This window comes from Rhineura floridana, chromosome 14 (assembly GCF_030035675.1).
Source record: "Rhineura floridana isolate rRhiFlo1 chromosome 14, rRhiFlo1.hap2, whole genome shotgun sequence".
Classification (NCBI taxonomy): Eukaryota; Metazoa; Chordata; class Lepidosauria; order Squamata; family Rhineuridae; genus Rhineura; species Rhineura floridana.
The window spans coordinates 1,063,805-1,091,197 of record NC_084493.1 but is presented as its reverse complement, the minus strand read 5'-3'; the positions used below and the strand labels follow the sequence as shown (position 1 = coordinate 1,091,197).

The following is a 27,393-nucleotide window of genomic DNA, read 5'->3' as shown; positions in this document are numbered from 1 at the left end:
TTGTCACTAGAGGCCCAGGTGACCTTAGTGGCTAGGAATGCCATTTACCAGCTTTGGCTGGTAAAACAGCTGTGGCCATTTCTGGACTGGGATAGCCTGACCATTGTCTATGCACTGGTAACCTCCAGGCTGGATTACTATATTGTGCTCTATGTGGGCTGCCCTTGAGTGTCATGGTACCTGCCCTTTGGAATTTCCTCCCATTACATATTAGACAGGCACCATCTCTGTTATCTTTTTGGTGTCTACTGAAGACTTTCCTCTTTCAACAAGCCTTTTAAGTAGAGTCCTTATTCCAGGTTGAGTTTGTGCTGGAACTGCTTTTTAAGATTTTTTTTAAAGCTGTTTTGTTTTAATATATTTTTAAAGATGTTTTGTTCTTAAGATCTTTTAGTGTTTTGTAGACCACCATGGTTCCTGGCCACCGTGGCTAGACTCTGACTCCACAGTGGGAGACAGTATGCTTCTGAATGGCAGTTGCTAGAGTATTTTAGAGTACTTTAGTGTTTTTGTTTGCTGTCCTGGCTCCTGGCCACCGTGGTTACTGCCCACAAATGTACTGACCCAAATTACATATTCTGGCTATTACTGGGCTGCTGCAATTGACAGTGCATGCACTACGCTCAAGAAGGCATAATTAAGTGCCTTTTATAAAAGAGTCTCTGCTGTAGATGTGGATGCATAATTGGTGGTGACCTAAAGTTTATTTGGGGTGTACATACCCAGTTTCTTATTCTTTTCTATATATTTTGGCTCTTATTGACAGTGGGTCACATTTGATGTTGTGCCATGACTCAAAGAGGCATTGGATTGACATAATTAATTTAATAGATGACAATCCCCCTGAGGTGTGGAAGTGTAATTTAGGGTAGCTCTGATCTTATTATGCTGTGCATACTGAGTTTTCTATTTGTTGCGATCTCAGGCTTCACCAATTTATATCCTGCCCTTCCTCCCAGAAGCCCAGGGCGGCAAACAAATGACAATACACTAAAAAATCTATGAAACACCTTAAAAATCCTTTTTTTAAAAAAGAAACATCTTAAACAATTCCAACATAGATGCAGACTGGGATAAGGTCTCTACTTAATAGGCTTAGGCTGCAATCCAGTACACGCTTACCTGGGAGTAAATCCCATTGAACCCAGTGGAGCTTACTTCTGAGTAGCCAGGTATTGGCTTGCAGTCTAATTAAAATGAAAGGTCTTAGTAGGTGCCGAAAACACAACAGACCGTCCGTCTAATATTGAAGGAAAGTGAACTCCAAAGCATAGTGCCACAAGACTCAAGGTCCGCTTCCCATGTTGTGGGAAACAGATCTCTTGATGGGATGGTATCTGCGGGAGCACAGTGATTGACAGGGTATATAAGGGGTAAGATGATCTTTCAGGTGTTTTTTATATGAGCATTGCACAGTTTAGACTGGAGAAAATTCGTGCTCAAAAGTCTGTTGGTCAAGGGGATGCATGATATGGGTAGGCCAAAGCCTATTTTGGGGTTCAGGGACAGATAAACTAGCTTTTTTAATGTTTTCTGTATGAGCTGCATTTCAGACTATTTTGCAAATAAGAAACTGGAAAGCAAGTTCTGCATCATAATATCCATATTGTTGGCAGAGAGAGGGAGACAGAACCCTTTGAGGATAAGACTATCAAATTGAGCTTGAGGACCTAGTGATGTGAGCAGATTTGAGAGGGCGGCTTTCCTGAATACTGTGCCTGGAGGCTACTCCTTGGCACTCTTCTCTGGGTTTGGGTTGTTGAGATAAAAGCTGTGGGTGAGAGAAAAACTGGTTCTGCTTATAAACCAGGAGGTGAGGAAGCTGTCATGTTGGGATTTGCCTTGCAGTTTTTGGAAGAAGGAGATTGAAGAAAACCACCCAAGAAGCTGAGTTGCCATTGCCCAAGCCTTCCACAAGTCTTATCATGTCATCTTCTAACTGTAAAAATAGTCGTAGAAGGTGGTGCTCATTAAGCCTTTTCAGTAGGCCTGGTGCATAGACTTCATAACGTGCATTCTACTATTCAATAAATTATAACTATGGGCCAATTGAACCAACATTTATTTATATAACCAATAATTTATAAGTTACCTCTTCAGTACAGGACTCCCATGATACCATCTGCTTAACACTTTATAACAGTAAAAAGCAGCAGGCCATAACTGGATGATAAAAGCAAAATTTACAGTGGATTCTGGGGTACAACTCCTAGATTGCCTGGAGAAACGTTCTAGATTAGCACTCAAAAACATTTTCATTCTGCATAGGGGAATGCCATTGCTATTCATAAAACGGGCATTAAGAATTTGATTTGGTCTGTTTATTATCACATACTTATGGCATACATTCAACAACTGTAGAAAGCAAAATTATTTTTTTAAATTCCAGTACCTTAAGGCTGTAGGTTTCAATCAAGATATGGCTCTAAAGGCAACCCACTGTTGGACTGGAAGTGTTTAAAATGGTGCAGCTTGTTTGTGTCAAACTGGTACCTGTTTCCATGGCAATGGCATTAACGTATCTTGTGGTGGGTGTGTAAACTACCCATTTTTGGAAAATAGCCCCAACTCAAGCCTGCAGCTCTTACATTGCTGGTATGGAAGGAAACAAGTAGATGCTTTAAAATGTTTTTTTCACAAATCCCTCCTTCCTTACTCGCACACGTGGAACTGCATAGAGAAGGCATATGCCGATTAGATTCTCAAATTGTACTGTAGGCAGATGTGTTGCTTTAAGAAACAGATGCCTACAGGACAGAGGCAGGTACAGCCATTTAACACACCACCTCCATGTTTTAAATTCAGTGCAGACTCAAATTAGCAGTGGCCCATTAATGTAATTACCAAGAAACATATGTAGGAGAAGTTAGGGTTAGAGTTGTTTACTTTATACAAGCTCAGCAGCATTACCCTAGCAAGGCTGATAGTTTGGTCTGTGTTTATGATTCCCACCTCATATAGTTAGGGGTTGCTAAAGAAAACTCAATTTCTGGAGCAATGTGCTGTTTCTTCACTTCTACCCTGGAAGGTTGCTTTAATACTGTTGTTGCCTGGCAACTGCCAGCAAGAGAAGACTGCTTCCATTGTGGCTAAGCAATATTTTGCTGTAGACAAGACCTGTTTCCAAGCAACTGCCACTGCTAGCATGGAAAGACTGCTTCAAGCATGGGATGAGTAAGATCCAACTGCTCAGCCCCCACTCCCTTGCCACAGAAGATTCTGCAAGGAGCTGAATAATCCTGGTTCCATATGGATACCATGTCACTTTTGTTCCTGTTTAGATTGCTGTGTGATTTTAACTTTAAGAATCTTTTGTAAGTTGCTTTGTGAGCCTCTCGGGGCTATATTAAGATAGGACAAACCACAAGCCCAAATTCAGATATAATGTTAAGCCAAACCATGACTTAGGCCCATATGGTATGGCAGAAGGAATGCAGCGATGATGATCTTTGCTCTACGAATCCACTTTCATGCTAAACAATGGTTTGTAAGTTACATGCTACCTGGGCCTGTCTGCAGACACAGGGAAATACACACTTGTACCACAGTGTATAATACTGTTTTCCTGCACCTAAGTAATCTATGGAGGAAGATTTCTTGTGTGAACAGCATTAATTGGGACTCGTATCACAACAGTTCCCAGAAGGAACATTCTTTAAACATGAGACAACCAAATGGATCAATTAGTATGGTTCCTTAGGTTGATTTTTTATGAGGAACATTTCAATTCCTATGTAGATATGGGTTTCCCAGCCTCTGCAACCCTTTCTGAGGAAGCAGAAGACTTATGCCAACCTTCTCCAACCTGGTGCCTTCCAGCTATTTTGGACTATAGCTCTTTATCAGCCATGCTGGCTGGGGCCAACAGAAGTTGTAGTCCGAAACATCTGGAGGAGACAAAGTTGGGGAAGGCTGACTTTAATACCATAAGGTCACAAGCAAGACTTTATGCCTTCTGGAGTGCATCATAACATTCCCCCATGGACAGCCTCTTTAATACTGACCAGGCTCAAAAAGGGGCAGCACCCTGCAACACACTACCCTCCCTCACTGGTTGAAAGTACAGAAAGGCAAACACTAAAACTGTATTAAGTTTTATTAGAACCTATTAAATTCTGGGTTTAAACAGAAAAGTCTTAATGAAATTACACCTAGTTTAGGGCAGACACATTTTGGTTAATTCACAAAGTACAACACTGAAGACTTGGGGTGGGGAACTACTCTAAACAGGTTCATCCTTGTGCATTTTACAAGTTGGAAATAAAACCTTTATACTTCAGGTGTCTGTATGTGGATCCTTGAGAAGCAGCCTTAAAAGAGGTGCCCAAGCACAAGCTTCCATTTTTCTTGCCCAAAATAAACACTATTCTAAGGGAAGATTTAAACAGATCTCTCCTTTTTATTCAATGCAAATCATTAAATTACCGCAAATGAACTTTAACTTACCAAAGAGACCATTAACCTGAGTACAGCAGAAATAGTGAAGTACAATCAACCCTGTCACAGGACTTAATTTTTTTTTATTCACAGTAGCCCTTGTTGATAACTAGGGTTAAGAACTCATTGCTGTCAGGATAGAGATGGGCATAACCATTTCTGTGAACTTCAGAAAGTGCTTAAACATCAAAACAAAATAAGACATCTTACACACACAAAAAGACAATACACAACCACAAGAACATAGAACATGCCCAGTGTTTTAAGTGATCCATACTATAGCACTGAAGTTGAAACAAAACTGAGCATGATCCAATACTCAAACACATCAGGGGTTCAAACAGGAATGCATGTAGAAACCAACAAGGTTGCACTTTGAGCCACTCTCCAATACATTTGGCTATTATTGCATAAGATCAAAATCGCTGCTATAAAAACAAAGGCAAATAAAATATAGCTCTTATGTGCTAGAAATATTGGTTGTAGGTTTGCTGATTTAAACTCTGGCAAGTATCCTATAAAATTACTACACTGTTGTTGCGTTTTTACTATGGATAACTTTAGTCACTCTCCTAGAGTTAACAACATTGTCTCACATAGGATTAACATAGTAGGTATCACACAGGCCTTCCTTAGCTATATTAAGGAAAGTTCCTTCATAAAACACAAACATTTTCTGTCAACTTTCTCAAAATGAAATGGTAGTCTGTAAAATACAAGTCACAACAGTAAGAGAAATGAAGAATTTGCTTGCATGGATTAAATACATTGTGGTATCAAAGAGTGTCCCATCTGTACACTTATTTCTGCAATGGAGTAATTCATATGTAAGATACAAACTGTACAAAGTTCTCCAGTTTACAAAGTGGCTTAATTTCAGAAACAGGTTAACCTAAGTTATTTTGCAACGTTAGTTATTATTTCAAAGGTTACAGGTAAGGAACAGTCTTACAGCCCAGTTCAACCTCTACATAAGGTCAGGCTGTTAATTGTCTTGTAGAAGAACAAACCATCCCTGGTTCTGTTCATTTGCAAAATAGGTATGACTATATACATATATGCTACATTTTACCTTTTCCTTTCATTGCTTACTGTTAATTTTACGTTATTTTGCTCTTGTTCTTTTCAGTGTCTTTTAGAGTAAATATTGAAAAACTGGTTGCAATTTCCTGTTGCAGAATTCCTCAGACAGAGCTAATTTAGAATTTAAAGTACATCATTGAAGTGTGGTTTTCCATAGTCTGCAAGATCCATCTGAAGCTCTCTCTCCTCATCATCTGGAATGGAAGGAGGCATACCAACATTAAGTTTTCATAAGTAAGTTGTCCCGAAACTCACAGTACCATGTATCAAGAGATTAACTTCCTTTTCATATATATTGGGAGAGGGATTGTAAAGTGTGCATATCCAGAATTTTTGTATGCAAGATATTTTGTTGAGAGACAAAAAATAGTGAACACCTTTGTTTCAGAGATCTGAATTTTAGCAAGCTTTCTGCTTTGAACCACTGAATTTTTCTTCTTTTTCAATGTTTCCCATCCCACCTCTGATTTTATACAAAACATAATCCGAAGTGTTCCATTTTTAAATTCACAGGAGCTTGTGAATAAACCAATTTATAGGGTTTACCCTTTGCCTTAGAAGAATAAAAAGCAAAGCTCTTTCGCTATACTAATTCTGCATTGGTGGGCTCCATATCCCACCAGAATTCCACAAAATGCTAGAATTTTGTAGCTTTACTTCCATTTCAAACCGTGCTGCCAGGCAGACACAAAGGCAGAGTCCAACCAGAAGTAACTCTCGTACAACAAACATCTGTGGACAAAAGCTGTTTGTAGGTACAAGAAGTATAATGGACTTGCAGTGTCATCAGTTTGCACACAAGTATACAATATTTTGAAGAACAGCCCATAGCTGGATTAAAACTTCTGTATTACCCAATACTCACATGAGGGGGTTCAGATAAGAATATATTTAGAAACTTCCAAGATTGTTTTCTCCAACAGATTTATCTCACATACAATTATGTTTTACAGAGTTGTGTGAATCTAAATAGAAGGAGTTCTGTCACGGAAGGTAAGGTGTACCTCCCGCCTTCCCTAGCAGGAAACAGTACGTTTTTAAAGGATGCCAACCGCACTCTGCTCCAGACTAAACAGGAAACCCCTCTTAAGCTCAATGCAAAATTCTGGTACTTGCGGCCTGGCCTGGCCAATTTAAGAGAATTTCAACTTACCTAGAAGACTACAGTCAAGAAAAGGTTTGAAAAATGATAAACTCTTATCCTGGGAAGATGCAATATAAATGCGTATTTCACAGCATTTCATAAAATTATTTCCAGAAATTGTGTGCTTATAAAATGAGAGTTAGGAACACATTCCAGAAGACCCCTTGAAATGAATGGCAGGTGCTGTATTCCAATAAGAGCAAGGTGAAGAGAGAGAGAGGGCTTGACTTAACATGGCCACCTGTTTTGGCTCTGATGTTATTTGAAAGACAGTACTTTAGAAGCTGTTTCTTAATGATTCAAGAGCTGCTGTATGCAGAAAAGAAAGTATTGTTCGACTTTGTCCTGGATGTTGGAAGATGCAGTTTGGAACTAATAACACACAAACAAAAGCAGACAGGAACAGGAGGGTGATGGATTGAGGTTTATGCCAAGTGCATGAGGGGAACATGCATGCTGACACTGTGGAAGCAGCCCATCTACACAAGGGAGATCTAAGGATGTTAGTAAGGCACAAAAACAATGAATTTCTAGCAGTTAGGAAGTATGGAGAAAGAGCTATCGTTAATCATAACGCAACCAGTGAAGACTATACGTTCAACTTTGGGCCGGCGCCAGATCTGCATGCGTTCTAACAGCCAGATGCATTCATGAATTCCAGAGAAGCCACCATGTTAGCAGTAAGGAGAGGGAAAGCGCAGCAGCATCTTCAAGAGTGGTTTTATCACAATCTGCACCTTCACATGCAAGAGCCAACTTCACAACAGTACCCTTGACTGTTTCTGTTACGAATTCAAGACTACTGGAAAACCAAATACATTTTCAATTAGATACTGCTTTGGGTTCTTCAATTATTTCACAACCTGAATTGCTAGAAGAATACACATTCAAAACTCAGGTGCCCATTCACAGCAAGACCTTTCCAAATAGCTTAAGAGTGGGATCCTACACACAAAATGCAATGTGGTTCTCAAGTGAGGGAATTATGTGAATGGGATGGAGGCAAGGCCCAAGCTCACCTTGGACATCTTCTTCACCACCATCACCATCCTCTTCCTCATTGTAGGCCAGCTCAGCCTGCTTGTCTGCCTCATACTCACCCACGTTCCCATCATCCCCATTATAATCCGCCAGTTTAGAGCCATGTTGCGGATCAACAGGGGACTCATTCTCATCAAAGAACCGGCCTGTGAAGTAGGGAAATTATTTATAGTCAGAGGCAAGGAGGAAAGGGGTGGGGGAAGGGGAGAGAAAAAGCGGAGAAACAGGAAAGAATCTTAAGAAGTGTTTGGTTGTGAATAATCCTTGTAAGCCTCTAAACTGAAAAATGTGCAGAACCTCAAGGCTTTGTGTTTGTTTGTTTTTAAACCTTCTGCCTGGAACTAGAGGCCCAAGTATCCTTTGCGGCTAGGAGTGTCTTTTACCAGCTTTGTCTGGTTTGTCAGCTATGGCCATTCCTGGACAGGGATAGCCTGACCTCTGTAGCCCATGCATTGGTAACCTCGAGGCTGGATTACTGCAATGCACTCTATGTAGGGCTGCCCTTGGCCCAGAAGCTCCAGCTGGTACAAAACATGATGGCCAGACTGCTGATGGAAGCACATGGCTGACATGTGACACTACTCTTCAAACATCTGCACTGGCTGCCCATCCGCTACCAAGCCAGGTTCAAGGTCCTTGTATTAATTTACAGGGTATGTTAGGGACCACCGGAACCCTTATATCCCAGCTCGATCACCGAGATCATCTGCAGGAAGGGCTTTGGTCATCCCCCGTGATGGTGAGGCTCATTTAACACTGACACAAAATCAAGCCTTCAGTGTCATCAGACCAGTTCTCTGGAATGCTCTGCTAATAGAGATTCTGTAGGTGCCTTCTGATTTAACTTGTAAATGCCTGCCGAAAACCCACCAGGCTTATACAGGCAATTAAGAAGATGTCTTTTTGCAATAGTTGACCTTTGTTTTTATTGTATTTTCAATGTTTTTATTGTATGGTGGTTGTTTTTTAAACTTCTTGTAAACTGCTTTGATGTTTTTAAAGAAAGAGCAGTATACAAATATATCTAAAATAAACTTCAGAGCACTTAATTTTATGACCTCTTGTCTCTAGTCTCTTAAGGCACCCAAGAGATTCCAAACATGAAACAATTCTCACATTTTCTACAAATGCCATTGTTTATCCAGGAAGACTGAACTTTCTTCATCTAAGACGCAAAACACTTGCCTCAAAAGGCAAGTGCCAATTTGAAATGACTGATCATCTTCTAGAAATTGGCATCTAACCTTGAAATTGGTATCTAACCATACCTTGACTTGTCTTGATCAAATTTTACCAAAAGATTCGGGTTGTTTTGGCAAGATCTGAACTTTGAAATAGTTTAGATACTATTGCCTGAAATACAACTATTATCTACTCTGAAATTTCCAAAGCTTTAGAAACGTAAACATTTGGAAAAGTAGTTCTTCTACACAGTAAACATGTGGATTACACTGAAGAAAGGAATACATCTCGCACTATACGCAGGAGCAAACAGTAAGATCCAGTGTCATGCTAGTAGTACATGAAGGGTCAAAAAAGGCGGGGAGTATCTGAGCCCAATGCAATGTGAATCTTTCAAATGGATGGGAGTCTGCAAGAGAAGGTAGAGACATTTCCAGAAGATGGAAATTTGCAAACAACTTTGGTGTTTTCCAAAAACAGTCTTTTATGAACTAAAGACTTGAGCTAAGCAGCTAAGATATACACACTTAAGTGTAGGAAACATGGGCTATAGGAGATATTTGACAATAAGCTGCAAGCAAAGCAAGTTCATCAATAAAATCTTCCATATGAAATGAAAAATAAGCGGCAGGTAAAGGCTTCCACAATGGAGAGTTCTCTGGCTACATTTTCAGACCTCATCTACTTTCTGAATCCCGAAGAAGAGTTACCGTTACGAATGACTGCAATAAACAAGTCCAAGGTTCATAAAAGGAAAATTTACAACTTTTTCCCTAAATGCCCATCCAATATGGCAACTGAAAAATGTTGAGAGTATTGTTCACTTCCAGAGCTGCAGCTAATCTCTGAAACATTAAAAAAAAAAACACTTTAAAAGGTTCAAATCAGAGAATGGGCTGAGTGGCAAATGTGCCTGCAGGTGCACTGAGGAATCTCATGCTCACTTAAAAGTGTCTTTATACTTAGGCGCTGCAAGGTATCCCATACTCCAGCAATGAGGAACCTTTGACTCACGGGCCTAATTAGACCCACCAGGCCTCTGGATTTGATCCACAAGGCCATTCTGGGCAAACCAGGGCCACCTGGTTGGTCACCAGACATCAGGCACAGAGATCTGTTATCTTGGATACCACCTTTAGTGCTTAGATCAAATGAAGTACTTTTGTTAATACAAGGACTTCTGGCTGTGCAATGGAACTTCCGCTCCCTCTCCTCTCCCAGCACACCCCCTAAATATGTTCGGGGGATTCTCCTAACCCTCCAGAGCAGATTTGAGAAGAGCACACAGGGAGAGGAGAATTTCCCTTGCACTAACTGAAATACTTCATCAGACAGCAACAGAGGTTCATCTCTGATCTAAGTGCTGTGAGACTACAGCACTAAGGTTGGAGATAATCTTGTGGCTGCTCCTACAGCTTGAACTTTGAATCATCTGATGTCGTATGTCATCAGCCCCACCTACCTGTCAAAATGACCCATAAAAGGTGGGCCAATTCTGGATTTGGCCCTCGAGGTGGAGCTGGTTCCTCACCCCTGACCAGCTCACGGGAACACCCCAAGCATTTGTTTTGGTTATTTTTTTTAAGTATATTCTCAAGTATTCTTGAGTTACCATTTAGATGAATAGAAGAACTCTAAGTGTCAACTCCTATGTCTAAAAAGTTAAAATAGTGTATTGTTTTTATTGTTAAATCGCTTAGAGATATTTTATAAGAAGCGATTCATAAATGCAAATAAAAATATAAATTATTATTAGATTAATTACCCGCCCTTCACCAGCAGATCCCAAGGCTGCTCACTACAATAGAAAATACAATATTAAAAACAGTTTAAAATCAATTAGATTCACAACTAGGGACGATCCTACATAAATTAAATCTATATATATACATATTTAAAAATGTATCAAAATGGTAGGCTCCAGGAATAGCTTAGTATTATTTGGATCTGTCTAAAGACATTAGCCCCTAGGTGTTTTCAAACGCAACAGCATCCTGGCAGATCGTATGGACAGGTGTTACTTTGAGAGCCTGGCATATCAATACACTCTCACGTATGCCCATAGAGGAGGGTGGGTTATGGGAGAACACCCATATCAATTATTATGGTGAGAGTAACTGGACAGCCAACACAACTCTGTACTTTCCAACCTATAGCAGTATCCCAACTATACTATGACATACTATATATTCAGTTGGCCCAGAATGCAGCAGGCATGTTTTTAACTGGAGGCGCTTGTCAGGAGTATGCAGCTCCCTTGCTGAAATAGCTGCACTACCTCTTAGTTACCCTCTTGTGTGTCCCATTGACTCCTGCAGTACATATGATTGGGAACAGAGACAGGGTCTTCTCAGTAGCTGCCCCTTAGCCTTCGGAACTCCCTCTTGAGGGAGCCTGCCTTGTCTTCTCTTTAATACAGTTCTAAAGAATGGCAAAAGCCTTCCTTCTTAGGAAGGCATTTGGGCCATCAAGATGGGTCAACTCAGCTTGTAGTTTTGACTGTGCTGTGTGGGATCTTTGATCACCATTCCCTCTATTTCTTTTCTTTTTAAAAACTGTTTGTTAAATAAAATACGTAATAGTTACTCCGACAAAAGTAAGCTTTACAAGAGTAAGTAGCCCCCTCCCCTTCACCCCCCCCAGAATTCGCTAATTATAAATACAAACACAGACATCCAGCCCAGATCATACAACGTTATATACCCATCATCTTACACAAACAATAAGATCCAACACTATTATGTATCCAACATTCTTTTAAAAAATTATCTAAGCTATTAGTCATGGTGGGGGAAAATAAAATGCCCAACAGAATGAAAAGCGAAGATAAATTATATTGTTCCACACTCTGTCATTCAATTGCCTCACTGAACCAAAAAATTTCCAAAGTAATATTCCCATGTCTGTCATTCCAAAATCTTCTAAAGCGTTGCCATTTCTCCATCAAGGCCATCTTGCATGCTCTCCTTCTCTTCTCCGAAAGTAGTATGTTAATTTGTCCATTACTGCTCACTCTTAGGCAGTCACTAGCAGGAGGTGATTGTGTGGTCTTCCAGCTCCTGGCCCATACAATTTTAGCTGCTACAATCATAATTAAAGACCTCAATCTAAATGGATTCTCATCTGGAATAATCTGAAAAACGCTAAACAGCAGTGAAGGTCTCAATGGTAAATCAATTATACTAGATATATTTTGGAACAAATGCTTTCAGAAAGCAGTAACTACTGGGCACTCTCACCACATATGGGTAAGATTTGCATTTGGGTGTTGGCATTTCCAGCACTTAAATTGATTAGTAGAATATATTTTGTTCAGCCTCTCCAGGGTTAAAAACCCATCTTAATAAAAAGTTTATACTGACTTTCACAAACTGATAAGCATAAGATGCTTTTATCTGTCGTCCCCGAGATCATCCCCATAAGCTCTCTGGAGCTGTTTTGCCAGCATCTAGGCACAGGGAGCTGTGCAACACTGAGTCAGGTCACTGGTCCATCCAAGTTCAGCACTGTCTACACTGACGTCATCAGTTCTCCAGGGATTCCAGCAGGGGCATTCCCAGCCCTACTAAAGATGCTGTGGGGGATTAACCACAGATGCTCTACCACAGAGCTACTCTTTCCCACCGTCTCCTAAAGATGGCATCCTTAATTCCTATCTCCGTTAATAGTTTATAATTTACAGATAATAAGCTCCTTTTTCCATGCTCTTCTCCCAGACTGCCTGCTGTCTTTGTGCTATACTAAGACCAAGGATGTTCAAAACAAAATTCCAAATTTGAAAATACTGTAGCCATGGGAGTGACCAACCTTCCATTTTTAGAGAATTCTCCTGCATTGTTAAAAGCTGCACAGGTGGCAGGACACGGAACCCTTGAGCCACTCACTGTGGGGGTGATTAGCTGGCCCTTGACACCCAGGAGTCACAAGCGGGGATTTGAACTCACAGACTCTGGACTCCCAGCCAGGCTCTGCTCCCCGTTGGTAGAAGTACAAAAAAAAACCCAGGAAAGAGAAAAAACTCCAAAACAGGCCAGTGAAGATAGTGAGCTCAGTGGCTACAGAATGCTAGCTGTCAGGTGAAGAAAAAAAGGCAGGTGACAGGGACAATTAAGGTGTTGCACTACGACCTGGGAGACCAGGGTTCAAATCCCCACACAGTCATGAAGCTCCCTGGGTGGCCTTGGGCAGTCCCTGCCTCTCAGCCTCAGAGGGAGGCAATGGGAAACCCCCTCTGAATACCACTTGCCATGAAAACCCCATTCGTAGGGTGCCCTAAGTCGGAATTGATGTGAAGACCGTCCATTTCCATTTCCATCTTGGAAGAGGGCATGGCTGGCTGACTGGCACAGTGAAGAGGAGCACCCCACGTTGCCACGCTTTTGTTGTGGAAAACCCCACTTGTGACAGTCACTCTCACTGGCCATTCCACTTGGCACTCTCTGTATTTTCTGTGCCTAGTCGCCACTTCTAGGCCTTTCATTTTCTTTTAGATGCAATCTTGTAACATCTGTTCTTGTCATTTTCCACCCTGGACTTTAAGGCATGATACAAATGTTTCAAAATAAATATGTTCAGTCATCGTGACCATGCCTCACTTAAAACTACAGATGATACTTATGGAAGTTGAAAGGTGCCACTTTTCACATTTGGGGGTGGGAGGGATCTATATCACAAGACCGCAGCTCAGCTAATTTTTGTTTCCAAAAGGAATATTAAAGTCTCAATGATGCAAGCAATTCCTAACTTGACCTCCAAAAGAATTACAATACAGCTTGCATTATTCCCTCATGGACTTAGATATCTGATCCTTGAGCCATTCAAGTGTTACAAAACTGCTAAGCACTATGAGAATAAAGGGATCCATGAGTTTAATTTATTACTCAGGCTAGTTTAACAAGGTAGCCTCATACATCCCTGCAGAGAAGTAGGCTCCATTGACTTCAACAGGATTTGCAATTTAAGTCAGCCTTGATTAAACACAGTTAATAAAAGTAATCAAAATCACAGCCAGATGTTGTCACAATATTATGGTGAAAATGCACCTTAAGCCCTCAAGAAGAATTGCAATAACTACAGAAAATGACCAAGGAACCCAAAAAAGATTCCAGTGGCTTGAATAGGCTTCATACGACACACTGAGTATTATGTTTTGGAAAGTTAATGAAAAAAATCAGGCAATACTGTGCACCTGAAGGATCTAAGCCATATATTAAGCATCCTTAAGTTCTTATTTTTAACAATTCACAAGTATGCAAGCAAAAAATTAGGATTTGTGCCAATTTAAAGAAGCTCACTCTGCTATGACGTAGACAACAGAAAATGTGATCCATTGTCTTTTTCTCTTCCACTGATAAAACACATCCCCCAAACTACCACAGTGCATGGGTTGCGTTAAATTGAGAATGGCAATAAAGAGAGCACAGCTAAAGATCCCTCCTTACCCCCTCTCTAAAATCTAGTGTTAGATGTTCCAGTATTTTCAGATCATATTTCATAGAAATTGTGGGTTGATGCAAAAAGGTATAACCTAAACGGTTATATCCACTTAAACACATCTCTTAGTTAAAGTATAAATGGCTCTTTGCAAGCTTTTGTCTACCATCCAAAATGACTTTTAAAAGAGCCATTTACCAACCAAAAAATGCATGTAAGCACTAAGTCCAGTGATCTGAACTGGAGTAACTGGATGCTCTTAACACTGGCTTCAGTTCACACCCTACAATCCATGCTGTTCAACTTTTGTGCTTAAAGAGAACCCCAAATTAGGAAACTCTGAAAAATATTTTAGAACTAGCTTTCCAAATCCAAATGCCCCAAATCCATTTTAAATTCGCTTAATTCAACATCTCACTCGAATTCAGTCTGGTCCCATGCAAGTAATGCTCAGAAATATATGCTCTTATTTAAATTATTAAATTCACTGCTTCTTTTAGTACTACACAAGGATACACAGCACTACCTGTAAGATCTCCTGTTGTCCCACAGACATGCCCGCAGTGTTTACCTAGTCTGGGTTATGGTGGTCCCAATTTGCCCGACATGTCTATAACTTTTCACTGTCAAAAGAAACAGCCAGAAGGCAGAGCTTAACTCTCTCCCAAGCAGATTTACACACCAGCAATTAAAAGCTAAGGTCTTTGTAATTAAAATGAACTGAATGGTAACTCATCTGGAAAACTCACCCTGTAGATGTACCTAACCAAGTTTTGCCCACACTTCACTTTTACTGTGCTGTTTATTGGCTGCTGTTTCAGTTAATTTGATGCAATTTTACATCTTGATCAAACTATCACAGGCTTTTGTGATTAAATTTTTTTAAAAAATTGTGAAAATTATGAGCGATAGTCTGATTAACTTACTTTGCTTCATTCTTTGGAAGTCACTGATTCTGTCCTTTGAAGCCTGTTTCACAAGTTCTTTTTCAGCTTTCTGATTATCCAGCAAGTGATCAGGAATCAAGTGCTGAAGAGGGTGTGCAGGGATCTGCTTCATCCCATCAGCATGGTTGCTGTTCACTCCTTTAAGCACACAGAAACAAATCATTGGAACACTCTAGCTTTTTGCATGGTTCAGGCACAATGAAAAGACGCATATGAACAAAGTCCCTTCTGAAAGGCAGTCTCTCAGGATTTTCACATAGGGAAGGGAATCCCCTGGAATCCTTTTTATTAAGACTTCATTGCGGATTACATTCAAACAATGCTGACTTGCGATCCCTTCCCAATCACCTGTGTGACCATTTCCTCAACAACAGGTATAAGAGTCAATTTAGAAAAGTCAGGAGGTGCAGTAAGGCGAAGAATGAGGGTCCACTGTTACCAGCTGTTCATATTTCAACCACACTTTGAAAAGCTTGTAAGAATTCTGCAAATATCTTCTTGAAAGCACCAGACCTTCCCCATATACGGACATTACCTTCTTACCAAGCAGGGCCGGCACCAGAGGGTGGCCAGGTCAGGCCCTGGCCAAGGGCCCCTGTGGCCCAGAGAGGCCCCTGAAGGCCACTCCTTCGGGTGGGAGGGTAGCACTCCTGTTCTGTAATCTGCGGTAGCGTCAACTCCTGATCCTGCTGCAGATTGCAGAGAGGGAGCTCCCAAGCCCCCGACCCCATACAGACTGCACAGGTTTAAATAAGGCCACACATACACCCCACCTACCTCTCCTATTGCTGTGAATGCTGTGCACGCATGCCTGCCATCAGCCAAGATGACGACGGAGACTTTCCTAAGGGGCTGACGCCCCTGCAGCCATCTTGGTTGAACAGGGTACACCTCCCATTATGGCCTAACTTATACATCATGGTAAACTACAATTCAGTGCAATGGGCATAAGCAGGAAAGAGCTATAGTGAACCATGGGCTCACAAGCTCCTCCATCCTTTTCCCACGAGGCCAGGAGAAGGCTTTGAGTTGTGTTTACTTTCAGTTTCCCTGAACCTTGGCTCGTGCTACCCAGACCAGGATTGTGGTTTATCCCTACTTTGATCAGTTTCAAAACAAGCCAGCTCAAGAACCCATGGTTTGAAGCTTGCTTGTTTTCAAAACAACAATAGCTAGAGATAAACTGCTATACGACGTCGAGCAATGCAAGCCCAGATTCAGGAAAATTGGAAGTAAATGCTGTCAAAGTCTTCCTCCTGTCCACACAACGAGAGAACGGGGGCAGCACATGAGGCCAAGGCCCAATGCAGCTTCTCTCTACTCTTGTACATCATGCTAAACCTATGGTCCAATGTGACATGGCAGCATGGCCAGCAAGTCAAACATTGTTCTCTTCTGTGGAAGAGGGCATCCCTGCAGTGAGGTGTTGAAATGCAGTATGCTTCCACCTTGAGTTTTTATCAATCTAAAAAATGTATAGATCTAATTCTCAGTTATCTCCTGGAACACCTGTCTGGTAAAGAATGCATCTGTAAACCTGTCCAACATGCTGGGCCTTACAAAGGTGGAGAATGAAGCTCCAGTAGTCACCCTCCCAACATCCTTCAAGCATTAGTGGCCCAATGCAGCAAAGGCCTCCCTGCTGGTGTGACCAGTAACACCCCTAAGGGACCAAGATTGGCAGGCTAAACATGTATATATCCTGAGCCATCTATCCATCTAGCTTTTGTGATCTCCCCATTCTCTTGGAGTAGGGAGGAAAGCTACAAACGAAGCCCTCAATTGCGCAAAGACCTTGGTTCATTTGATTGTTATCTGAAGTATTCTGCACACAACCTCACCATGCCAGTCATTTTTTTCTTAGGTTGTTTAGGATCTAGAGAGAGATCAGGCCAGAAAGTTGTCCAGAAAAACATGCATGCCTTGTAAATCCAGGTGGGATAGAAGAGTCACGAGAAGCTTGGTTGAAACCTTGGACATTAAAGCAAAGCTAAGGTGAGGGGCCTTGTTCTTAAACTAGTCCCCCTGTACATGAACCTCAGGAATCTGCAATAGCTATGGTAAATTGAGATATGCGTGTAAGCTTCCATGAGGTTTCAGGGTAGTGCCCTGAGGCTTTCCATGCAGAACTTGCAATGTTTAATACATTTGTCCATAGATTTTTTTTGTTCTCCATTCTCTTTAAGAACTAGGAAGAAGATGTACTAAGTGCCAGAGGCATGGGGGTATTTTCCCATGTGCTGCTTCCTTGCTCTGGCAAGATCTACACCATTCCCCCTCAGTGCCAGCTTCAGGATCCAAATGAAGAATTCTGCATGAGGAACTGACCCCAATTCTAGGAGAAAGAGGCAAAGGGGATGAGGTGGGCAGCATAGACCCAGAGACTCTGATTTGCTCCATCCACCACCTCAAAACGCTGGGCTAGCACGCTCCCAAAATGGGCATCTCACATGGCCGTGAGGGGAGTCCTTCTGCAGTGCCATCTTCAGCAGAGCAGCCAACTGCCTCAGACGACACCACTGTTCCCAGTGCTAGCAGAAGGGGAAATCCGCTCTCTGCCCTGGCAATGGAACTAGACAATGGTGGACAGTCATTCTGTGATTTACTGACTGCACTGCAGGGTCTTGTTTTGTTTTTCTAGTGCAGCTGCTTCCTTCCCTACCCTCACTATTTAATCTGGAGGTCAGGAGAGGAAAGAGGAAGCCCGGAGGGAGGTGATCATGTTGGCCTGGAGGCAGCGCCAGAGGGTTGCATCTAAAGTTAGGCCTACTCACAGTGGACCCATTGACAATAATGGATGTAACTTAGGACCACTGAATTCAGTGGGTCTAATATGAGCATACCTCAGCTGGACACAATTCAAAGTATTGCCCTGTTGACTCTTGGCAGGCTGGGGATGAAGTGGGATCCTCATCGCAAGAGAAAGTGTCCTTATTCCCATCTTCAGAGAGTGTCCCAAGGAGTAACCTGCTTCAGGATGCCCTCCCCTGAAGGAGAATATTTACTCTTACTTCCCGTTTTGAAGTGTACCATTTCAGAGACTTCTTACCTTGAGCCAGATTTGGAGCGTGGGGTTTTTCTGTGGGAAGATTTCCATCAGGTTGATGTTCATTTTGAGAAACTGAAACAAGTGGCTTCTTCAAAGCTAAACAAACAAATTCACACCATGATTCAGTTCTCTGCCAATACCAATGGCACATACTCTAAGGCAACCATTTAGCATTCTGTTCAGAAAAAGAAAAGTAATAGTTCTGCCAAAGGCTGATTTCTTACAACCGAACCTAGACTGGTACAGATGAAGCTGTTGCCATAGGCACCTCTTTAGATTTCTGCCATAAGCCACATAGAAACAGAGGGCGGAATTTAGTACAGTATAACTCTGTGAACTCTGCCAATCACCAGCTTGAAAGGCTTAGCGAGTGCATTTGTTAGAGAGTTCACATGCTGTGCGGAGTCAAGTGCAATTTCACAGGGTGGCAAGAAAGGCTTTACACCTCCCTGCTTATACTTTTTTACTGAAGAGTGAGAACTGGCAGCCGCTAATTAAGCCAGTTTATACCAAGAATGAAAACAACTAGGAATCCAGAGATCCTGGTGCTGCACGTGCCTTTAACTGCACACGTGAGAACCACTTTGGCCAATCGCCACTCCATTCCATACAAGTTCTCCGGGTCATGTTCAGCAACAAACTGTGAGAAGTGACATAGCCCTTTCTTTGGAACGTGAAAAGAGTAACTCAAAAACTCTCCTCCACTGAAGGAGAATATAAATATTTTAGAATTATTAGAAAATTAGCAGATTTTAGATTTAGAAATAATAATAATGAAGTTGCTAACCAGTGAGTGTATCTTCGGCTTTAGCAGGGTCATTCTCTTCTATCCCAGGCATGCCTGCATCATCTCCTGGTTTAATTTTCTCTGCTGACATAAATAACATGACATTTCTTCCTTACTGTTCCTTACATTCAAGTTCTAAGAAGCTTCAGAATTGTTACAGAGACTATACCAGTGGGGGTAGATCAAGATTGTCTAACACAAGACAATACGCCTCCCTAGGGAATCCAGCTGTGATGGAAGGCCACTCTGCAAAATCTCATAGTTGGCCAAGGTAAAATGTCACACAGCGTGACTGAGGAGTTCCTAGCCAGCCAGCTACTCTGCATTCTCCCAAGACACTAAGAGGGACCATAGTGACTTTACCTATGTCTTACCACAGTTGTACTAGACAGACCTTTGCCATTCGAGATATTGTTGGTTGAAGGCATTTCATTCTTAATTACATTCTTTTCATCCAATTCTTGGGTTGTCTTCAATATTGCTGGATTATTGCTCAGGCCTGCCTCAGTGTCTTTAATGGTCTGGCTCCTGTGTGCAGTCTGCAATAAAAATGTTAAGAACCAACTTTGAAAAGGAACACATTCATTTACCTTTGAACTGGACATCTAGCATGCTTTTCATTCCGTCAGGATACCTAAGTCTTTCATCAATGGAAAACGATTCATTTTTACCTTTGTCTCACCCAAGTTTTGTCCTTTTCTCATAACTTACAGCTCACAAAGTCCAACATCAAATTCATAGAAAGAACTGTTACTTAGATCATGGCAATGGGACAAGTGACAGTCTGTTCCTCATTTTCCATCCTAGAATCACGCAGCAAGCAGCAAAGAGTACGATGCAATGCAATCCTGTATCCATCCCCAGGTGGGACAAAATCTGGCTAGATCCTGACTTTTAATGAGTAAATGGAGAGGGGTTTACAGATAGAAAATGGTATTGCAAACTATTCTCAAGTATCCAGCAAAAATGTTAAGCACACAGGAAGCTGCCTTATACAGTGTCAGACAACTGGTCCATCTAGTTTGGCATTGTCTACACTTGACCAGCAGTGGCTCTCCGGGGTTTCAAACAGGGTACTCGCCCAACCCTACCTGGAAATGCTGGGTACTGAACCTGGGATCTTCTGCATCCAAAGCAGATGCTCTACCACTGAACTATGGCTCTTCCCACACTTCAGCAAACAACAACTGGGATTTTAGATGGTCTACCTTTTGGTCTTGTATAATTTGGTCCTCTAACTTCCTCATATTTTCTTCATGCTGTTTTTTCAGTTCTGCAATCTGTTGTCCACACTGAAAACTAATAGAACAGATAGTGTAAAACTGGTATATAGAAAACAGATTTTAGAACTTGTCCAAGATTGACACATGTTTCATATGCTCTCCACTGAAGTACTATTGATGTTTCTGGAACAACGAGCTGGTCTCCCTTTCCCACATGAGGCACCAGATGTATGCAGTGGCCTAATCCAGAGTAGGGCTTTTAATCCATCTAGCCTAGTATTGGCCATCTACTCTACCCTTTCCCAACTCTGCTACCCAAAATCAATGGTTCTAAATGAAGACAAACCTGCTTATGGGCACAAGTAGCTGCCAAAAGAATGTGTACCTCCTGCCTGACCTTTCCCTATCCAACTCATGGTTTTGCTTACTCCTTCCTGGCTGGCTCAGGAGGAAGAATAAGGACTTGGCTCTTCCTCCATTCCACACAACACAGGAAACTGAGCCGCCCTCCTTTGCCTTGACCGATGATGATGTAGGATAACGGATGCATTTTGGGTATAGCTATTGCCTCTCCCCAGAATTCCACCTACGAGACCTTCATCAACAGTCAACACAAGGAAAGTAGAGCGCAGATTCCACCCTCTCTCATCAGTTTCTGCAAACGCCCAATTATCAGAAGTTAACCCATCGTCTATGTATGCGTGCATGCACGCATGTGTATGAGAGTGTGTATTAGTTAAAGATTTGGCAGGGTTCTGAGCACCATGTCTTTTGCTTCTCCTAGAAAGCCAAGCAGAATTGTGAGGTTTCAAAAGTATGACTCCAATTTGATCTGGAAGCTCATGAGCACAGCTAACATCTAAAGACTACAGAACTCTGTTAGCTAGCACGTGTAGGCATCAGTCCAGATTTATATTACAATGCACACCTTTCATACTCCAACCTCTTCAGAAGTTCTGTATTATTGGTCTTGTATTCCTGAAGGTGATCCTCTTGATGGATACATTCTTGCCGTAACTCTATAAGTTGTTCTAAGTCAAAGTGAAAAAGTCAAGGTGGTTAAAAAAAAAAGAATTCCTTTATAGGTTAAATGTAGCTTTTCCCACCCAAGGTGGAAAAATTCTGATTTTCCTCTGCTAAAGTAGAATCTTTGTCATAAGCTAGTGTCTTGGCCAATTGATATGAAACCTGTATATGGCATAGTACAGTTGTCACAGAGATGCTGCATATCTATTTTTAATTCCTTATGCTTTAGAGAAGAATTATGCTACAGTTTAAGGGGCTAAGGAGTCATAGCCCTTACCTGTATCCTGCCCATCATCCAAACTCAGAATGGTGTGTGCAGTTCTTCCCCCTCCCCCTTTATTCTCACAACAGCCCTTTAAAGTAGATTAGGCCAAGAGAGAGTAACTGGTCCAAGGTCACCCAGCCAATTTCAAGGCTGACTGGGGATTTAACTTGGCATTCCCCTGTGCACTTGTTTATGCAAACCACTGTCATTTCCTCTTCCAATGCCCTTTATACATGAACAAATTCCACTGATGGAAGGAGTGTGGCATAACATCATTTATTTCACATGGTTTTTGTTCTATGAAAAATGGGGGGAGCTTGTACCTCCACCTGACAGAGCAGCATAATAAGATTACCAATGGCAGCACAGAGTACAATAGTGGCTTGGGGTTGCATACACGAAGTCATTTTACCAACAGCAATGCAAGATCTCCACCACAGGACTTTTAATTAATGAAGTGCTACAGTGCTTGGCTATACAAGTCCTGACAGAAGTTACCACCAGTGCTATAACTCTGTCACTTAAAAAACCCCAAAACAAAACACAGTTGTACACTTTGGGCTTATGAGATGTTCTTTGTACCAAAATCATTTTGCAGAACAAAGGGAGCACACCTGCACATTCTGTGGCAAGACAGAACTTGTGCTCTTTCTTTCTTTGTGACAGCAACAGAAAGGGGGATTGTGGCTAGCAGTTGCCCTTCTATGCCAGATAAATAAATGCAGCCTATTATTAAAAGCTCGAGCTCATGTCAAGCTCACATGTTGCTACCAGTGATGTGGGGAGGAAAGTGTTCCATTTGATGTTCATTAGTAACAACAAATGGATGTAAATTGCAAATACAGCATTAGGCAAGCTGGGCAGTTTCTAATTTTTTTAAGCTTTGTTTACTAAATACAAATAAAATAAACATGCTTAACTAGATCACTCTCTAAGGCAGCCTTTCCCAACCGGTGTGCCTCCAGATGTTGTTGGACCACAACTCCCATCAGCCTCAGCCAGCATTGCCAATGGCTGAGGCTGATGGGAGTTGTGGTCCAACAACATCTGGAGGCACACCGGTTGGGAAAGGCTGCTCTAAGGCATCAGAAAGTTTGCCATTGCATTATCTTAATTTGCAGGGGAAATGTTTCTAGTTCAAAATGTTCCAGAAAACCCACATCACTGGTTGCTACTTTGCTATGAGGCACACTCTCTTTCTACCACCCACAGAATTAGCCGGTTTTACTACTGCATCTTACTCCTTTCATTTGACCTATCAGGACTCCTTACCTTTTAAGCGTTGTATGTCTGCCATTTGATATGATGTGTTGTTCTGGAGCTTGATCTGAAAAGGAGAAATAGATTTAAAGGTTGTATAAACTGGTAGTCCTATTATGAGATTAATGCTCCCTTGAACAAATGACTATGAAGACAACATAAAAATAATCCTGGTCAGCTGGACTTTGCTGAAACTGTGCTTATTAGATAGCCAAAAGTGTCTGCCAAGGCTTCCAAAAATCTATTTTGTTTTTCCATTCCGTTCCACACAATCCATTTCCTGTATACTTTGAGACAAAAAGAAGCAACACTTTTTGCCTATGGATTAATGTTTGTTACTTCCATCTCAGCTTTCATTCAGGATCAAAGCCAAATGCAGCAGGATTTTAGAAAGTGCCACCTCAACAGTTTCTTTATAAAGTAGATCAATCAATTTACTTTTTCAGTCCATTTATTATCCTGTCCCACTTACACAGATCTCTGGGCAGGGAACAATTAAATGGCATAAAACCAAATTCACTCCAAAACATGAACAATAGTTAAAACAGTCTCCAAGGAGAGTAGCATCATTGCCCCAAAGGTCTGGGTAAGCAGCCAAGTTTTAACTTGGCATTGAGTCAGCAGAGAAGGAACCAGCCAAATTTTCAGGGGGAGGGAGTTCCAACACAGGTATCACAACAGAACCAGCCCACCCCATATACCAGCTAAACACACAGTTCCTAGTGGTGGGATGCTGAGGCAAGGACATACAAACAGAGAGAGTCCCTCAAGCATTTCAGTCTCAAGCCATTCAGGGCTTTAAAAATAATCTGAAAAACCTTGAATTGGCTTGGAAATTTATTGCCAGCCAGTGTGGATCTTTAAGAACCCAAGTAACCATGACTGCCTGGTAGACCCATTCAAAACACAGAAAGCCACATTTTGGACTAGCTGCAGTTTCTGAGTAGTCTTCAAAAGGAAGCTTCACATAAACTGTGCTATAGTAATCCAAACAGGAGGCTACCAGAACAGGGATTACTATGGCCATGGTATCTCTTGCCCAGGAACAGCCATAGCAAAAGCACTCCGTGCCACTGAGGATATCTTCATCTCCAGTAACAGATGTATATCCAGAAGTACTCTCAAGACAACGCACCTGCTCCTTCAAGGGGAATGCAACCCCATCAAGAAGCAGCTGTTCCCCTAGTTCATAAACCCAAAAATTGCCAAGGCACATCTCCACCTTAATAGGATTCACCTTTCATTTTTTCACCTTCATCCAGCCTATTACAGTGGCTAGAAACCTGACTCCACAAACAAGGAAAAACAGAGCTGGCAGTCCTTTGCATATCGATGGCATACAGCTCCAAATCCCTGGATGATCTCACCCAGCAGCTTCATATAGATGTGGAGTAGCACTGGGGGCAGCATGGAGCTCTAAAGGACTCCATGGAACAACTGCCTTGGAGCTGAACTGAAGTCTTCCAGTGCTACCCAGATAGAAGCAGAATCACTGCAACATAACATGCTGCACTCCCAACTCAGAAAGCCAGTCCAGGAAGACACTGTGCTCAACAGTATCAAAAGCTGCTGAGAGATCCAGGAGGATCACAGAGTCACACTTCTCCTCTTTCTCTCCTGCAAGAGAAGTCATCTATCTGGTTGACCAAGGCCATTTGGGTACCAAACAGGTCAAGATAATTAGCCTCTTCCATGAGTGTCTGCAAATTAGTTACTATGTTGACAGTATATGATTTAAGAAGCATTAACTTACAAGAGTTAGGCTGCAATGTTAACTCCTAGGACTGCCTCTAAGTAGGCATGGTTAAGACAGCGCTGCTAGACTTTTGATACCATTTGCACCTGGAAGTCAGATATTAATGTACCACCCAAACATATGCACGTTTGGAATACGGCCTTGTCTGATAAAACATTCTGCTGCCAGAAGGAGCAAAGACATGCTCTGCCACATTGTGGAAATGGAAAATGTTCCCCAAAGCCTGGGCTTTAGAAACCTTTGGACAATTTGGCTCCTCCACTGCTTGTTCCACCAAAAGAAGATAGAGGAGGCAAAGTTCAACCGTTGGATGGCCATTTTTCACATTTGCAATAAGATGGATGACTCAAGTAGAGACCTGAGCATCTGAAGGGACTGCAAAGTTTGTGTTTAGCCAAAAATATTGTCTCTCTGAGACTGCGAGCTGGAAAGCCCTCTGTATGAAGTTCAAGTTCTTATTCCCTACACTGACAGAGATTAAATCTTCTGTGGTAGGATAGGGAAAAGATCTACTTCTACTATGATTTGCTTTTAATTAAGTCACAGAACAGGTTTTGCAATCTGTCTGTTAGCTGAATTGAAAATAGGAATCCCTGGCATGCAATCTGCATAATATGAACTAATCCTATTTGTACAAGAGAAGCGGCACAGAAAAAAAATCTTTCCATCATAACTTTCTGAACAAAGTTTACTTTTGCTTAAGATGTCCTAGATCAGCCTTTCCCAGCCTGGTACCTGGTGAGTTACCATTCCCATCAACCCCAGACATCTGCGCTGTCTGGGGCTGGTAGGAGTTGCAGTCATAAGAAGAGCCTGCTGGATCAGGCCAGCGGTTTATCCAGGCCAGCATCCTATGGTAAACTCGCAAGCAGGACCTGTGTATCCAGAACAGAGGAAGTTACCTTACACTGAGTCAGACCATTGGGTCCATCTAGCTCAGTACTGTCTACTCTGACTGGCAGCAGCTCTCCAGAGCTTCAGGCAGGAGCCTCTCCCACCACTCCCAAGAGATGGCAGGGATTGAACCCAGGACCATCTGCATACAAAGCAGATGCTCTACCACTGAGCTACGGCCCTTCCTCATGCTGCCTCCAAAACATCTGGAGGCCACTTGGTTGGGGAAGGCTCATCTAGATGCTGTAAAACCTCTAAAAACATGCTTTGCCTGGGTAGCTTCTAACTCTCAGCAGATACATCCTTCCTTCAACTTTCAGTTACATTCAATGCTATGGAATATGGCAAGACAGAAACAAAACAGTCTTGAAACCAAAGATGCAGCAGTTTGGAAGCAGAGCAAACCAAATTACATGCAGGTTGCTTGGAGAACACTAGACAGCACCAAACAGGCACAAGCAGCCATCACGCATTTCCATGGACACCTCACCTTACTCTCCTCACATTTCCTCATCTGGCCATCCCTGGCTTGCAGCTGGCTGCTCAGGTGGCTGTGGTCAGTTTCCTTCTGCTCCAGCTGTTTCTTGTGCGACTCCACCTGGAGCAAGAGCTCAGAGTTCCTCTTCTCCAAGCGCCCACGGGCAACATCGTTGCGCTTGGCCTGGCCCTGCAACTCTGCCACCTCCTCCTGCAGGACAGTTTGGCGGGATGAGGTAGTCCAGTAATTGAAGGCAAGAACTGCAATGACTAGCAGCAAGGCCACAAAAAGAAATGAAGGGAGACGGCCACCCCTCCGGTTGGCCCCAAACCCCACCATGGGGCAGGCTGGGAGGGGGGCACCTCAGCTTCTCACAGCACCTGCCGGAAGAAAGTGCCTGAGTTAGCACTTGCTCAGAATGAGAAGAACGAGCACAAGGGAAAACACAAATAAATTCAACCCCCTTTGGATGAACAATGAGATGTACTTATTTATTATTTGATTTATATCCCGCCTAGGGCAGCAAACAAAAGCACTAAAAACACTTTAAAACATCAGAAAAAAGAAAACAGAAACCTAAGTACGATTTTGAAATTTCACATTTTTGGGCTAATGTAACCTACGTGCAGACTAAAACCTTTGGCCTGTAGATCTATGGGTGCGGGTTGTCTACTTTGTCCTTCTGTATGCCATTCTTATGGGAGCCTTTTCAGCAAAACAGCAGGCGAAAATAAAGCTTACAGTAGATACGGTAAAGAAAGGATGAGGGAGAAACAGCAAGTCAGGAGCCCAAAGTGAAAAGTCACACACAAGACGATGGGGGGGGCATGCAAGGGATTCCTACGAATTGCTCCCGCTGGCGTGCTGGCTGGCCTCGCCCCGCCCCTTTATATTTTTAGCGCCTTCCTAGCAGAGCCCGCTTCGCCGCGAGGGCAAACGCCAGGGCAGGGGGTGGGCTCGATGACCTTATGGGCACCCTCCGCTTCGAGGGGAGGAGGACTACCAGTACACCCCGCCCCATTAATGAGTTTTCCGGGCCTCCGTGGCCCGCCGGCCCCTCCTGCGTAGCAGCGGGATGGGGTGAGCGTCCCAGGGGGCGCTGCCGCCTCCGAAGCCGGAGCCGCGAGGAGGCCCATCCGACTAACTGGGCCGAGGAGGCCGCCATCTACCTCCTGTGCTCCCTCGCGCGGCGCCTCCTCGGGGGGCTCCTTCGCCCTCTCAACCGTCCCCGCCTTCGAAGGCAGCAACAGCGGCGGCGGCAGCGCCGCCACTTCCGTGTCCGCGTTGTCGTCCCTGCGCAGCCGCTTCTCGCGAGAGCAGCAGTGCCGGCCCCGCCCACCCGCTGGCCGCATGCTCCTCCCCCTCCCCCTTCTCGCCCGCTCCAGATC

At 42.7% G+C, this 27,393-nt stretch overlaps 1 protein-coding gene across 5 annotated transcripts; it reads right to left on the bottom strand.

Annotated features, from left to right (window-relative positions):
• Window positions 1-4,078: 4,078 nt before the first annotated feature.
• On the bottom strand, window positions 4,079-27,334 carry GOLM2 (golgi membrane protein 2). Of its 5 annotated transcripts, none has more exons than XM_061595677.1 (11): window positions 27,175-27,334; window positions 26,018-26,385; window positions 22,890-22,944; window positions 21,255-21,357; window positions 20,312-20,402; window positions 19,498-19,642; window positions 19,104-19,184; window positions 18,317-18,412; window positions 15,247-15,405; window positions 7,684-7,851; window positions 4,079-5,714 (listed from the first exon to the last, which is right to left on the bottom strand). In XM_061595677.1, the coding sequence occupies exons 2-11, from the start codon at window positions 26,342-26,344 to the stop codon at window positions 5,644-5,646; spliced, it is 1,296 nt and encodes a 431-aa protein (XP_061451661.1). In that variant the 5' UTR covers window positions 26,345-26,385; window positions 27,175-27,334; the 3' UTR covers window positions 4,079-5,643. The 5 variants fall into 5 exon arrangements, with proteins under 5 accessions (XP_061451661.1, XP_061451659.1, XP_061451662.1 ...); XM_061595675.1 differs by having other exon boundaries at window positions 19,104-19,187; window positions 27,175-27,333; XM_061595678.1 differs by having other exon boundaries at window positions 7,765-7,851; window positions 19,104-19,187; window positions 27,175-27,333.
• Window positions 27,335-27,393: the final 59 nt, after the last annotated feature.

Coding starts and splice junctions, on each gene's coding strand:
- GOLM2 (XM_061595675.1), bottom strand. CDS start 26,344: ATGGTGGGGTTTGGGGCCAACCGGAGGGGTGGCCGTCTCCCTTCATTT. Junction 21,358..22,889: donor AGACATACAACGCTTAAAAG/GTAAGGAGTCCT, acceptor ACTTTGACTTAG/AACAACTTATAGAGTTACGG. Junction 15,406..18,316: donor CGCTCCAAATCTGGCTCAAG/GTAAGAAGTCTC, acceptor GTGTGCTTAAAG/GAGTGAACAGCAACCATGCT.